Source organism: Haliotis rufescens, unplaced genomic scaffold (assembly GCF_023055435.1).
Source record: "Haliotis rufescens isolate VD_foot unplaced genomic scaffold, xgHalRufe1.0.p SCAF_46, whole genome shotgun sequence".
Lineage (NCBI taxonomy): Eukaryota > Metazoa > Mollusca > Gastropoda > Lepetellida > Haliotidae > Haliotis > Haliotis rufescens.
The window spans coordinates 1,211,551-1,225,881 of NW_025964179.1; the positions used below are offsets into that span (position 1 = coordinate 1,211,551).

General features: G+C 44.9%; 1 protein-coding gene across 1 annotated transcript; it reads right to left on the minus strand.

Annotated features, from left to right (window-relative positions):
• Positions 1–2,415: 2,415 nt before the first annotated feature.
• LOC124141639 lies at positions 2,416–12,569 on the minus strand. The gene is made up of 6 exons (XM_048383306.1): positions 12,483–12,569; positions 11,136–11,318; positions 8,410–8,625; positions 5,285–5,320; positions 4,115–4,351; positions 2,416–2,637 (listed from the first exon to the last, which is right to left on the minus strand). The coding sequence occupies exons 1-6, from the start codon at positions 12,541–12,543 to the stop codon at positions 2,558–2,560; spliced, it is 813 nt and encodes a 270-aa protein (XP_048239263.1). The 5' UTR covers positions 12,544–12,569; the 3' UTR covers positions 2,416–2,557.
• Between the last annotated feature and the right edge of the window lie 1,762 nt (positions 12,570–14,331).

A 14,331-nucleotide genomic window follows, 5' to 3' on the forward strand; every position in this document is an offset into this window, starting at 1 on the left:
CCGGATTAGCATTGTCGTTGATCTAGAGAGAACAAACGCGACTGATAATTGTAGAAATTACGCTATGTGCCGTCATCTTTATTACATCGGGACCTATCAGCATCTTAAGGACTAAGTTTTATCACATTTGAATTGATAGGACAATCAGATCGGATATCAGTATTCCAATGAAGCCTTAGGATATATGGTAATATGGTTGTTAAGGGAGATAACTCATCGCCCCGCGGCAGGAAAACGCTTGGTCAGTTATCGCCTAAACACGTTGGGCCTTGAGATTGTGCTATTTCACACACGCGAGATGTAATATATATTAAACTATGTCAATTCAAACTGTTATTCGGATATTAATCATAAAATGGGTTGATCTGTATTTCTGATTATATTTTCAAATGAACGTGGGTGAGTGAAAAATTGACGTAGCATCGATATTGTTTCAGTCAAAGGACTCGAGAGTCATTGACTTTAGTTGCTGAACAAGTGAAATACTTGCTTTATTGTACTAAGAAGGAACACTGAGATGGAAATAGCTGGTGTCTTACTCTGAAATAATCACAGGACGAGCAGGAGGTGTACACAAGTCGCCTTCTGGTAAAGTGAGTGAGTGAGTGAGTTGGGTTTAACGCCGCTTTTAACAGTATTCCAGTCATATCGCGGCGTGTCAGCTTAATTTTTGGAGGAAAGCCCGAAGTGATGCAGGTCTCAGACGTTTACCACTTCGGTGAAACCCACGAGCACGGGTATGGTGCTGACAAACCTAGAAACATAATCGGGGCGAACCGGGATTCGAACCCACAATCATAGGTTTCTGGCGTGCCCAGGGGACGCAACTCTGCACAGCGAATCGCGGCGCCTTAGACGACTGGGCCACCCGTGCCCTCCTCTGGTAAAGTATTTTGTAAATTTAACTTTGGTTTATTAATAATGCATCTCAAGTTGCGAGATACTTTTCTATAAATCTCAATCGTCAACCCGTTCTCCTTATGCCAGTGACGTGGTCTAGTGGTAGAGCGTCCGCCCGGAGGGCGGAAGGTCCGGTTTTCGATCCCCGGCCGCGTCATACCAAAAGACGTTTAAAGATGGTACTTGTTGTTACCCTGTCTGGCGCTCGGCATTAAGGGGCTAAACCAAGGACTGGTCGGCTCGGAGTCAGTATACTGTGTCTGAGTGGGGTATTCATGTTAAAACTGCGGCATGGTATCTCAGTGAGCTAGCACTATAAATCGGCATCAGTCCGGACTAGTACAAGCAGCCACACACACACGCACACGTACATGCACGTCGCTATATAAGTGCAATAATCTTGGACGCGAGGTTAAACCCAATATCACCTCACCTCACCTCACCCTTCCCACGGAACATGCTAGTTAAATATTCATTACTTTACAATTCCGTGTCTCACATAAGATTGGTTGGTGGGAAAACATCGGATATTATCCAGCTTTGCCAAAGACTCGATCCCCAACGGTGCCGGTGCGTGATTTTTCAAGGGTAGCTACAAAGGGCAGGTAATTTGAGATCGCGAAAGAGGGAGGTGTGTGAGTGGCAGCCAGTGAAGCTCCTGGAGCAGATGGCAGTTGTGGTCATGTTGCCGGGTAAGATTTCAGTCGACTCCCACAGGTTAGAGCACGCGTGATGTATCATGCTATATCAATGTATTATGAGGCCAGTCGGTCTCTAGGTCAGTCGATCCATGTGTCTGTCTGTCTGCCTGTTTGTGTGTCGGTCGTTCGGTCCATATGTATGTGTCTGTCTGTCTTTCTATCTGTCCATATGTCTGTCTGTCTGTCGTACTGTTTGTGTGTCGGTCGTTCGGTCCATATGTGTCTGTCTGTATATTTGTGTGTCGGTCTGTCTGTCTGTCTGTCTATGTGTGTGTCGGTCGGTCTATATGTATGTCTGTCGCTCTGTGTGTCGGTTGGTCCATATGTCTGTCTGTATATGTGTGTGTCGGTCGGTCTATATGTCTGTCTGTCGTTCTGTGTGTCGGTTGGTCCATATGTCTGTCTGTCTGTTTGTATGTCTGTCGTTCTGTGTGGGTCAGTCGGTCCATATGTCTGTCTGTCTGTTTGTATGTCTGTCGTTCTGTGTGTGTCGGTCGGTCCATATGTCTGTCTGTCGTTCTGTGTGTGTCGGTCGGACCATATGTCTGTCTGTCTGTCGTTCTGTGTGTGTGTCGGTCGGTCCATATGTCTGTCTGTCTGTCTGTCTGTCGTTCTGTGTGTGTGTCGGTCGGTCCATATGTCTGTCTGTCTGTCTGTCGTTCTGTGTGTGTGTCGGTCGGTCCATATGTCTGTCTGTCGTTCTGTGTGTGTGTGTGTGTGTCGGTCGTCGGTCGGTAATGGAGAAACGGCAAGATACGGCCTTACCCTGTTTCCCGCAACACAGAAAAAGAGCACGAGTGAGTGAGTGAATGTTGCATTTCATCGAACTTAGCAGTGGTACAGCTATATCAACTTTTGTTGTAGACTACAGTCTGGGCCAGACAAACAAATGGTTAATATCATGAGCAACGGCACAAAGGATGAAACGACGTCCACGACAGTGACTTCTTTATATTTCACAGAATCTGCATCACGCAGATCAACAGTGGGACGAGAAGCAGACCCAGGAAGACGCTGCCACATCCTGAATTGCTACCTGTAACAGAATCATACAATAAGACCTTGTAAGTCTGGTTTCCGCCCTCCTGATAAATACTGCGTACACTTTTCATATAAGCGAAAGGACAAAACAGTCTCCCTACCAATATTTCGTTTATCCGAACAGAATCATCCAGATTAACGAGGTATAACTGAAGTTATAGTGATTATTTAAATACAATCTAATCGTTCCTCGTCATCACACCTTCATCTGTTCAAATGTGAGTGAGTGAGTATAGTTTTACGCCGCTTTTTCAGTAATTAATTGTTTGTTTGTTTGTTGTTTAACGCCGCCTTCATCAATATTTCACCTGTATGACAACGGTCTGTTTGAACCAGATAATCCAGTGGTTGACATCATGAGCATCGATCTACACAATTTGGATACGATGACATGCATCAACAACGTCACCGAGCCTGACCACCCGATCCCGCTAGACGCCTCTTACGGCAATCATGGGGAGCAGAAGACCTATTCTCTACCAGGATCTGCACGAGTCCAGTTCTTATTACATTTAAATTTAAACAAAACTAAATATAATTTTTCAAATAAGGCGTTTACCAAAGCATCACTATGGTCTTTACTCCCACATGAGGACCACCTCCGTGGTCTAGTGGTAGAGCGTCCGCCCGGAGAGCGGAAGGTTCGGGGTTCGATCCCCGGCCGCGTCATACCAAAAGACGTTTAAAGATGGTACTTGTTGTTACCCTGTCTGGCGCTCGGCATTAAAGGGCTAAAACAAGGATTGGTCGGCTCGGAGTCAGTATACTGTGTCTGAGTGGGGTATTCATGTTAAACTGCGGCATGGTATCTCAGTGGGCTAGCACTATAAATCGGCATCAGTCTGGACTAGTACAAGCAGCCACACACACACACACACACACGTGCATGCACGTCGCTATATAAGTGAAATAATCTTGGACGCGACGTTAAACCCAATTTCACCTCACCTCACCCACATGAGGCCGACACGCCGTGATACAACTAGAATACTATCACCCCACTCAGCAATATTCCAGCCATAAGACGGCGGGCTGTAAGTAATCGAGTATGGACCAGACAATCAAATGATTGACATCATGAGCATCGATCCACTCAATCTGAATATGATGACATGCATCAACCAAGTCAGCGACCCTGACCATCCGATCACGTTAATATATCAGAAAGGGGCCTCACCATTGTAGGGGGCACGGGTGGCCCAGTCGTCTAAGGCGCCGCGATTCGCTGTGCAGAGTTGCGTCCCTTGGGCACGCCAGAAACCTATGATTGTGGGTTCTAATCCCGGTTCACCCTGATTATGTTTCTTGGTTTGTCAGCACCATACCCGTGCTCGTGGGTTTCACCGACGTGGTAATCGTCTGAGACCTGCATCACTTCGGGCTTTCCTCCCACATTAAGCTAACACGCTGTGATATAATTGGAACACTGTTAAAAGCGGCGTTAAACCCAACTCACTCACTCACTCACTCACCATTGTACTGTTTCTGCACTTCAGTGGCCTTCACCCTGTTATTGACCTTGACCTCAGCCTCTGTCTGGTCCGCTTGTTGACCTGTGATGACAGTGGTTGCCTCTGGCGTCAGTGTTGACCAGCTGTAGCCTGAAGGTGGGGTAGGTGTTAAGAACCATTGTGTTTCATCTTTTGTTACCCGGGAGACTGTATCTGAGAAGGGCAGCTTAGTCGTCGTTGTCGTGGTTGGTGTCGAATCTGTTTCCGAAAAAGGCAAAAACCAATATTTGACCTTGACACGGAAACATCCATATGCAACAATGAAGGTCAGAGTGAAGCGGGGATCACGGGTGGCCCAGTCGTCTTAGGGCGCCGCGATGCAGAGTTGCGTCCCTTGGGTACGCCAGAAACATATGATTGTGGGTTCGAATCCCGGTTCGTCCCGATTATGTTCGTGGGTTTCACCGAAGTGGTAAACGTCTGAGACCTGCATCACTTCGGGCTTTCCTCCCACATTAAGCTGACACGCCGTGATATAACTGTAATACTGTTAAAAGCGGCGTTAAACCCAACTCACTCACTCAAAGTGAAGCTAAAATACTATGTGACTTTTAACATCACTGGCAATATGCTTCCTCAACTATCCCAGAGGGATGTGAATGAGTATGGTTTTACGCCGCTTTTAGCAATATTCCAGCGCTATCTTGGCATGGGACACCAGAAACGGGTTTCACACAATGCTCTCAAACCCGGGCCTTCCATGTGACCAGAAGGGGCGGTCGGGTAGCCTAGTGGTTAAAGCGTTCGCTCGTCACGCCGAAGACCCGGGTTCGATTCCCGACATGGGTACAATGTGTGAAGCCCATTTCTGGTGTCCCCAGCCGTGATATTGCTGGAATATTGCTAAAAACGGCGTAAAACCATACTCACTCACTCACTCACTCACTCCATGTGACCAGCGAACGTTTTCGGAAAGGCTTATGCATGAGACTATACTTCCTATGGGGGTAAGCAAGTCCTATGAGACAGGATAGGTAAAATTCGTAGGAGGTAGGGTGGTGTGTGTGAGAAACTCATGAGCTGGAGATAAGAAAGTTCCACGAAGGGGACAATAAATACCTACGTAGGGGATAAACGTAAGACTTCCGAGGGCGGTAGAACTATCTCCGGTTACAGTGTCATGATACTCACTTGTGTCAGATTTGTGCAGACATGCCTGCGGACACACTGAAACAAAGAACAAACCCAGCTTCAGATTCAGATCTTGACCTTGCGTGACCTTTCCAGAGCATTTACATAACATTGGCCGCTGGCTTCGTGCATACACAGTCGTATACACCATCGAGCGTGACCTCAATCCAATCTCATTAAAATCAGATCTTAGTTCTCGCTTCCGCTAAACAAAGATCTGAGGACATCCCATTACGGGTCACGTCAGACCGACCTTGCGCGAACTTTGACCGACAAATGGAATGACCAATCAGAAGGTAGCTTTCTCGTGCTTTACGGCACTAATTTCAAATTGGCAACTACGCTTCGTAACATATTTTGACAAATTCTCGATTACAAATTTGAAACCTGAACAAAAGAACATTCTGGAATGGCTAATAGATGGTCTAGATTGTATGGGCACTGTCGTTAAACCCGTAACTATCGTTCGGAGTTAAAGTTTTCGAGGCTGCATGATCAGAAATCACATTCCGACTGTCACTTTCATAATCTGGTAAGCGATGCTCTGATTGGTCGGATGAAAGGTCGTTCTGACGTGACCCCTAATGGGATGTCCTCACATCTTTGTTTAGCGGTAGCGTGAACTGAGGTCTGATTTTAATGAGACTGGACCTTAATCTGGATAACAAAAACTTTATGTTTCACGTGAATATATATTTCATTTTGCAATATGTCATTCCCCACGGTGGCCGATGGAAAGAAACATGGCTCGACGCTGGCATTGCCTCAGATAGGAGCTATATGTCACTGTCAGATCCCCAGATCCCTCGAGTGACAAGCAACTTTTATTATAAACCTTTTGTGACGTCACCCTACTGCGTGCGGTGATTCTTTAAAGGGCAAGTAAAGCAATAAAAAATGATTGTGATTTTGTTGCAAATATCAATTTGCCTAGATACATTTAGTCAGAGAGAAAAAATTATATTTGTAGAAAGAATTTAAATGTCTAGTGAAAGTCCTGAAATCACACTCTCCGTTATCGGCTTCCAAAACAAACCTATTTGGGGGCGTGGCCTAAAGGTTCGGGCGTAGCGGTGACAACTGTTTTCATTGGCTGATATGTTTGCCGCGTTCATCTGTCTTGTGATTCTTAGCCGTTATACATATAATGTTTCTGCTGTTTCTGAAGGCATACTAAGTTGTGGACAGGGTATCAAATGGATAAAGTGGACAGAGAGGCAGATTGAGCGTCGACCCGATCGTCATGAAAGTTGAAATTGCGCAGTTTTAACCGCAGAAGTGAGTGAGTGAGTATGGTTTTACGCCGCTTGAAGCAATATTACAGCAATATCACGGCGGGGGACACCAGAAATGGGCTTCACACATTGTACCCATGTCGGGAATCGAACCCGGGTCTTCGGCGTGACGAGCGAACGCTTTAAACACTAGGCTACCCGACCGCCCTTAAGGGGATCCCCCGCAGTGGCGGAATTTTTCGTTTGGGGACGATTTCACTTGTGTTTTTTTCCCCGTCTGTTTTACCTTATTTCCGTTTTTCAAATATAATTTTTGTCAAGAATTTGTGATTAATTATACCTTTAACTATTAAAATCTGAATAGTTGCTGACTTTACTTGATAAACTGCGAATATATTCATCGACCCCGGGCATTCAGAAGATGTCCCAGATTTAATTGAATATTGTAAGGTTTAACAGTTAAATTGTATAACCTAGCTTTTTGACATGACTATTTTTAATTGCTTAAAAGTCGCAATATTTTCTACATGAAGATTCCATGACGCGAATCGAACCTTCAACCTCGCATATCGTATTTAGCTTTGCAACCCACTGTTTACTCACTGGGCAGGTGATGAAAGGGTGTTCAATCTTACATGTCAAGACTTGAGCTGTGTTCATGCTGCACGTGGTCGATGAATCACACGCTTTCTTCGAATTCCTTGCATACCCTGACGCACATTATTGTTTCACTGTATGGTATTCCGATGGCTTCTTATTTTTTCTATTATATCTTTCATTTAGACGGTTTAGAAGTCTCCTAAAAATCTCCTCTTCGGTCTTGACTAAGAATGAAAGCCCTTGGATATCTGGATATTGGTTCGGGACTTCGGCGATCCCCAATATACTTCTGCCCTGGACTTACATTCTCAGTCAAGACCTCGGAGTCGATCTATATCCTATAACAACACTACCACGGCGGCCATAGATCACTGAGTCAGTGTCATTGAAACCAGTGCTTGATAGCACGTACGACAATTCACGTTGTCGGGGTACTGGCACATACAATCAGATCAGGCAAATGTTTAACCATAGTACCCACACCTTAACCAATGGTTGATAGCACGAACAACGACCCATGCTGTCGATATGCATTCAATCAGGTCACGATAACGTTGCCGAAATAAAGGAGTCTGGCAGAACTATGGAGTTAAATCGTCTTAAATGATGTCTCGAGTAAAAGGAGTTCGAGTAAAAAGTGTTCGAGTAACTCGTAATAGCTGATGGCGCTACGATCAAGCCCAGAAATTCCAGCCTAGTTCGGCAAGGGTGGAAACTGGACTTAAAATTTTAAAGTCAGTTAACTCTCTTGCCTATGTATATTTAGAAATGATGCATGTACATCTCTATGTCTTTCTCCCGTCTATATTTCATGCCCTTTACGCCATAGCCATATGGGTTTGCAACGGCAAAATAACAAAACATGGGCCTTTCTCTGTGTGTGTGTGTGTGTGTGTGTGTGTGTGTGTGTGTGTGTGTGTGTGTGTGTGTGTGTGACATGAATACCCCACTCGGACAGAGTGTACTAACTTCGAGCCGATCAGTCCTTGTTTTAGCCCCTTAATGCCGAGGGCCAGACAGGGTAACAACAAGCACCATCTTATAACCTCTTTTGGTATGACGCGGCCGGGGATCGAACCCCGAACCTTCCGCTCTCCGGTTGGACGCTCTACCACTAAACCAAGGAGGCGGTCGTTTAAAGTGGTGATTGGTTTCACAGAACATGCACTGTTACAATTAACCCGTTAATCCGAAACCTTAATCCAGGATCACTGCTGTGACATGTTTCATTAAGCTGGATGAAATCCACCGTCCGGATTAACGAGGTTGCAAGGTATTAATTCCGCTCACCTCTCAGCTGGCAGACAAACATCTTCTCCATGCTACACATCGCATCGTTCCACTGACAGTGGTGATCTTTGCATACATACTCGCAACATTTCTCTCCCCTGCCACTTGGTTCTCCCTTTTGCCAGTGAGAGTAGCCTGGCTTTCCTTGTGTGAATTCGAACTCGCCTGATGACACTCGCTTTAATCCAAACCAAAACATGTTTGCGAAGAACCAAACTGAAATGATAGGAAGTACAGTTTCATATAGTCTCATACAGTTTCGTACAGTTTCATATAGTCTCATACAGTTTCGTACAGTTTCATACCGTTTCATATCGATATCTTGTCTCGAATAAGTTTCCAAGTCCATGTCTATTCACCTTAATAAATAATTTTCGCTTCGAGACAATGTATGAGTATGGTTTTTAATTGCTTCTAGCAATATTCCAGCAATATCCCGAGGGGGATTGTTCACACAGTTTTTCCCATATGGGGAATTAAACCCGGGCCTTTGGCGTGACGAGCGAGCGCTGTAACCACTAGGTTACCCCACCGCCCTTTAAACTCAAGTTTGACTTCCTTTAAATTGTTTCACAGCAAAGTGAAACGTTTGGAAATCAAGGTAAGGCGTTGGCTCGTAATGCCCAGATCCGGTTCGATTCCCCACATGTGTACAGTACCTGTTACCCCGCTAATATTGCTAAAAGTGGCGTATCAGTCTGCTCATACACTTCATGTGTGGGCGCGCGCGCGTGTGTGTGTGTGTGTGTGTGTGTGTGCGTGCGTGCGTGCGTGCGTGCGTGCGTGCGTGCGTGCGTGCGTGCGTGTGTGCGTGCGTGCATGAACCAACATTATTTTTAACACATTTCCTATGTCACTTCCCATTTGAAATGATGCAATAGATGTACATGTATATATTCAGTTAAATCATGGCGTGTCAGTATTTCAGTTATATCTTGTGTTATGTCACGTCATAGTCACGTGAACGAGTGAACGAGTTCCGCTATGGATTCCTTCCACAGATGACCTGGAATGGGACTGAGTTAAGTCGAGTTATAATCGGAGCTGGAATGCAGCGCAAGTGAGCTAAGACACAGCCAAGGTGAGCTACAATACAAGACATACCACAGGTGAGCTACAAAACAAGACACAAACCGGTGAGCTACAACACAAGACACAGACCAGGTGAGCTACACACGAGACACATCCCTGGTGAACTACAACACAAGACACAGCCTAGGTGAGCAACAACACAAGACACAGCTCAGGTGAGCTACAACACAAGACACGTCCGGATGAGCTACAACGCATGACACATCCCTGGTCAGCTACAACCCAAGACACAGCCCAGGTGAGCTACAACACAAGAAAAAACCCAGATGATCTAGAAACACAAAACCCAACCTAGGTGAGCTACAACAGAAGACACAACCTAGGTGAGCTACAACACAAGACACATCCCCGGTGAGCTACAACACAACACAGCCCAGATGAGCTACAACATAAGACACAACCTAGGTGAGTAGCAAGACAACACAGCCCTGGTGAGCTACAACCCAAGACACAGCCCAGGTGAGCTACAACCCAAGAAAAAAAACAGATGATCTAGAAACACAAAACACAACCTAGGTGAGCAAAAACACAAGACACAACCTAGGTGAGCTGCAACATAAGACACAGCCCAGGAGAGCTACAACACAAGAAAAAACCCAGATGATCTAGAAACACAAAACACAGCTCAGGTGAGCTACAACCAAAGACACAGCCAAGGTGAGCTACAACACAAGACACAGCCCAGGTGAGCTACAACACAAGACAGACCAGATGAGCTACAACATAAGACACATTAGGTGAGTAGCAAGACAACACAGCCCAGGTGAGCTACAACATAAGACACATTAGGTGAGTAGCAAGACAACACAGCCCAGGTGAGCTACAACATAAGACACAGTCCAGGTGAGCTGCAATACAAGACACAGCACATGTGAGCTACAACACAAAACACAGCCTAGGTGAGCTACAACATAATACACAGCACAGGCGAGCTACAACTTAAGACGCAAACTAGGTGAGCTACAACACAAGACACAGCACAGGTGAGTCACAAGACACAGCACAGGTGAGCTATAACACAAGACACAGCCTAGGTGAACTACAACACGAGACATAGCCCAGGTGAGCTACAACACAAGACACAGCCCAGGTGAGCTACAACACAAGACACAGCCTAGGTGAGCTACAACACAAGACAGACCAGATGAGCTACAACATAAGACACATTAGGTGAGTAGCAAGACAACACAGCCCAGGTGAGCTACAACATAAGACACAGCCCAGGGGAGCTACAACATAAGACACATTAGGTGAGTAGCAAGACAACACAGCCCAGGTGAGCTACAACATAAGACACAGTCCAGGTGAGCTACAATACAAGACACAGCACATGTGAGCTACAACACAAAACACAGCCTAGGTGAGCTACAACATAATACACAGCATAGGCGAGCTACAACTTAAGACGCAAACTAGGTGAGCTACAACACAAGACACAGCACAGGTGAGTCACAAGACACAGCACAGGTGAGCTATAACACAAGACACAGCCTAGGTGAACTACAACACAAGACACAGCCTAGGTGAGCTACAACACAAGACACAGCCTAGGTGAACTACAACACAAGACACAGCCTAGGTGAACTACAACACAAGACACAGCCCAGGTGAGCTACTTCCTCCTGTTCACGTACATCCAGAATCGAAGGTGTTCAGATATTTCTCTATCTCCGAGTTTTCTTGTCGAGTTCTTGGGTGGGCAAGCTGCGCTCCTTTTTTCCAGCAAAAGACTTCTGCCGCAGCTCGAGACTTTTTAATTTTCTTGTCGACAAAAAAACAGGTGCGTCCGATCAGAGTGAGACCGCCTCCACATTGGGCTGAATATAAAAAATATTAATTAGGCATCAAAATATTAATTATTTCGTCATAAAAAATATGCAAGTAATTCCATTGGCAAATAAAGGCACGCCCACTCGCGGCCTATTGTTTCCTGATTGGCTAATAATAGAGTGGACGGAGTATTTGTTGGATTACTGCCCTGCGTTGTCATTGATTTCGCATTGTTGTCTACTCCTTGTGTGTTGTTGATTAAATAAGCTTTGTGGTCTTGTTGTTTGTTGTTCCTGGTGTGAGAAGGTCTCCGGTACTACGTGCGTGTACTACTAGAGTCGCGTGTAGTAACGGAAGACTGAAACCGGTCAAGGATTGGAGCCAGTGGTTTGCCCGGTCCAGACTGGGACCAGGTTTGTCAGCACCATACCCACGCGCCTCGGTTTTATCAACAGTCAACGACTAAATCGTGCATCACTTCGGGCTTTCATCCCACCCTGAACTGACATGCCGTTATATAACTGAAATATTGACACACCCTGATATAACTGAAATATTGACACACCCTGATATAACTGAAATATTGACACCCCCCGATATAATTAAAATATTGACATACCCTGATATAACTGAAATATTGACACACCCTGATATAACTGAAATACTGACACACCCTGATATAACTGAAATATTTACAAACCCTGATATAACTGAAATATTGAACACAATTACATACCGTTATCCCGTACAGCATGAACACAATTACATACCGTCATCCCGTGCAGCATGAACACAATTACATACCGTTAGTCTGTGCAGCATGAACACAATTACATACCGTTAGTCTGTGCAGCATGAACACAATTACATGCCGTTAGTCCGTGCAGCATGAACACAATTACATACCGTCATCCCGTGCAGCATGAACACAATTACATACCGTTAGTCTGTGCAGCATGAACACAATTACATACCGTTAGTCCGTGCAGCATGAACACAATTACATACCGTCATCCCGTGCAGCATGAACACAATTACATACCGTTAGTCTGTGCAGCATGCACACAACTACATACCGTTAGTCCGTGCAGCATGACACAATTACATACCGTCATCCCGTGCAGCATGAACACAATTACATACCGTTAGTCTGTGCAGCATGAACACAATTACATACCGTTATCCCGTGCAGCATGAACACAATTACATACCGTTAGTCCGCGCAGCATGAATACCCGCACATAGAAGCATCAGAACAATTGCCATCTGCATCCCGGTGTTTTAATGTTGCCTACAGCTTTATTGCATCTGTCAGATTAATTACACAGTGATCACTTTTATACCCTTGGTTCCCCAACATACCGTGTTCAGTGCACATAACGTCAGCATCAGACTCCATTCCCACGACTTTTTAGCACTGGGTTGTTAAACACAACAACGTCGGACTGTCCGCCTGCATGTTCCGTTGGTATCAGCGAGTCACAGTTCCTCGTCTGGATGGGAATTGGGAACGCGCCTTTAACATTAACTTTAAGCCAAGGCGAACCGATTTGTGCACTGAAAGGCTGCCAGTTATATCCGACGGCGTTCACGAACTGTAACATTGCAACAAATCTGTTTTTGAAGTAAATGGGTTTACCCCAAGGTTATCTGTTGTAGCGCTTGTATTAATTGTGTAGCAACACGCGAGGGATGGGACTGGTCAATATTTCGGTAATACAGTTGACAAACATTTAGATTAAATGTTATGTCATCGACTGAGTTACTTATAAGTAATTAAGAAATGACTCAATATTTTCTGTGACGTTCTTTATACATTATATGTAGATATTATATAATTAATCATGCTTTTAACACTTTCATGATTAAGATTAAATTATTTTTGCCTCATATCGCTGTTGCATTCATTGCGATTCTGGGTAAAAATCATTCGTGACCATCTCGTGTTATTCCGGGACAAGCCGAATAGCTCCTTGCAGGTTACGGAAAGGGGCGAGTGGTGACGAATGGGTAAAAATATAGGTCTGCAGCTATCTATGCTGGTCTCCCTGTGGGGATTCTGGGCGAGACGGAACGTCCGTCGCTTCAGGCCAGACTGTGAATACATGGAAATGTAATGGCTGATCATTGCCTACTAGTTATTTATGTATTTAAAAACCTCAGTATAGATGTTAATAAGAAACAGTTGGTTTTCCATTCGTGACCAACTCGTTTTATTCCGGGACAAGCCGAATAGCTGGCACGATCCAAGCCGACTTTGCGGACCCGTTTCGGCATTCGTCAACACTCGCCCCTTTCCGTAACCTGCAAGAAGCTTGTCCCGGAATAACACGAGTTGGTCACGAATGGTGGACGAGTCTTCTTGCAGGTTACGGAAAGGGGCGAGTGGTGACGAATGCCGAAACGGGTCCGCAAAGTCGGCTTGGATCGTGCCAGCTCGGTCAAAGGCGGGAATGCTCGGCCAAATATGGAGCTGGGCTTGGGTCAGGCAAAGTAATAACTGTTTGTGTTAAATCGTTTACTATATATAATATTTGATACTGGATACTGGAAACGTACCAGAAGCATAGTCAAATGCTGTTTTTTAATAAGCCAATTTTAAAGAAGGCTTATCCTACGGATAAAATGCAGACCAATATCACAAAACTGTTGCTTGGGTAAAGTTTTTAATTCTATTCTAAACAACGGATTTACTACTTTTATTAAAGAAACTGAATATTTACCTGCTACGCGGGTCGGAGTCAGATCGAAGGTTGATTGAGAAATCTGGCAGCTGTGTTTGGATGGTTTTGTGTAATGTTTTTTGTTTTCTTAATGTACATCTATCCAATACCTAAAACCGACCATGTTTTTTTCAATGTTTAGTTTTGTCTTTTTGAACAGGATGACTAACCCTGAATGTGACCACGTACTGGTGCGGGACTGGGGTTGGCGTTTATCTCAGCGAGCCAAGCTTTGTGTTTTTATTGTAGCTCTATGGCCAGACTGCATACAAGGAAATGTAATGGCTGTTCATTACCTACTAGTTATTTTTGTAAATATACATAAAAACCTTAATAC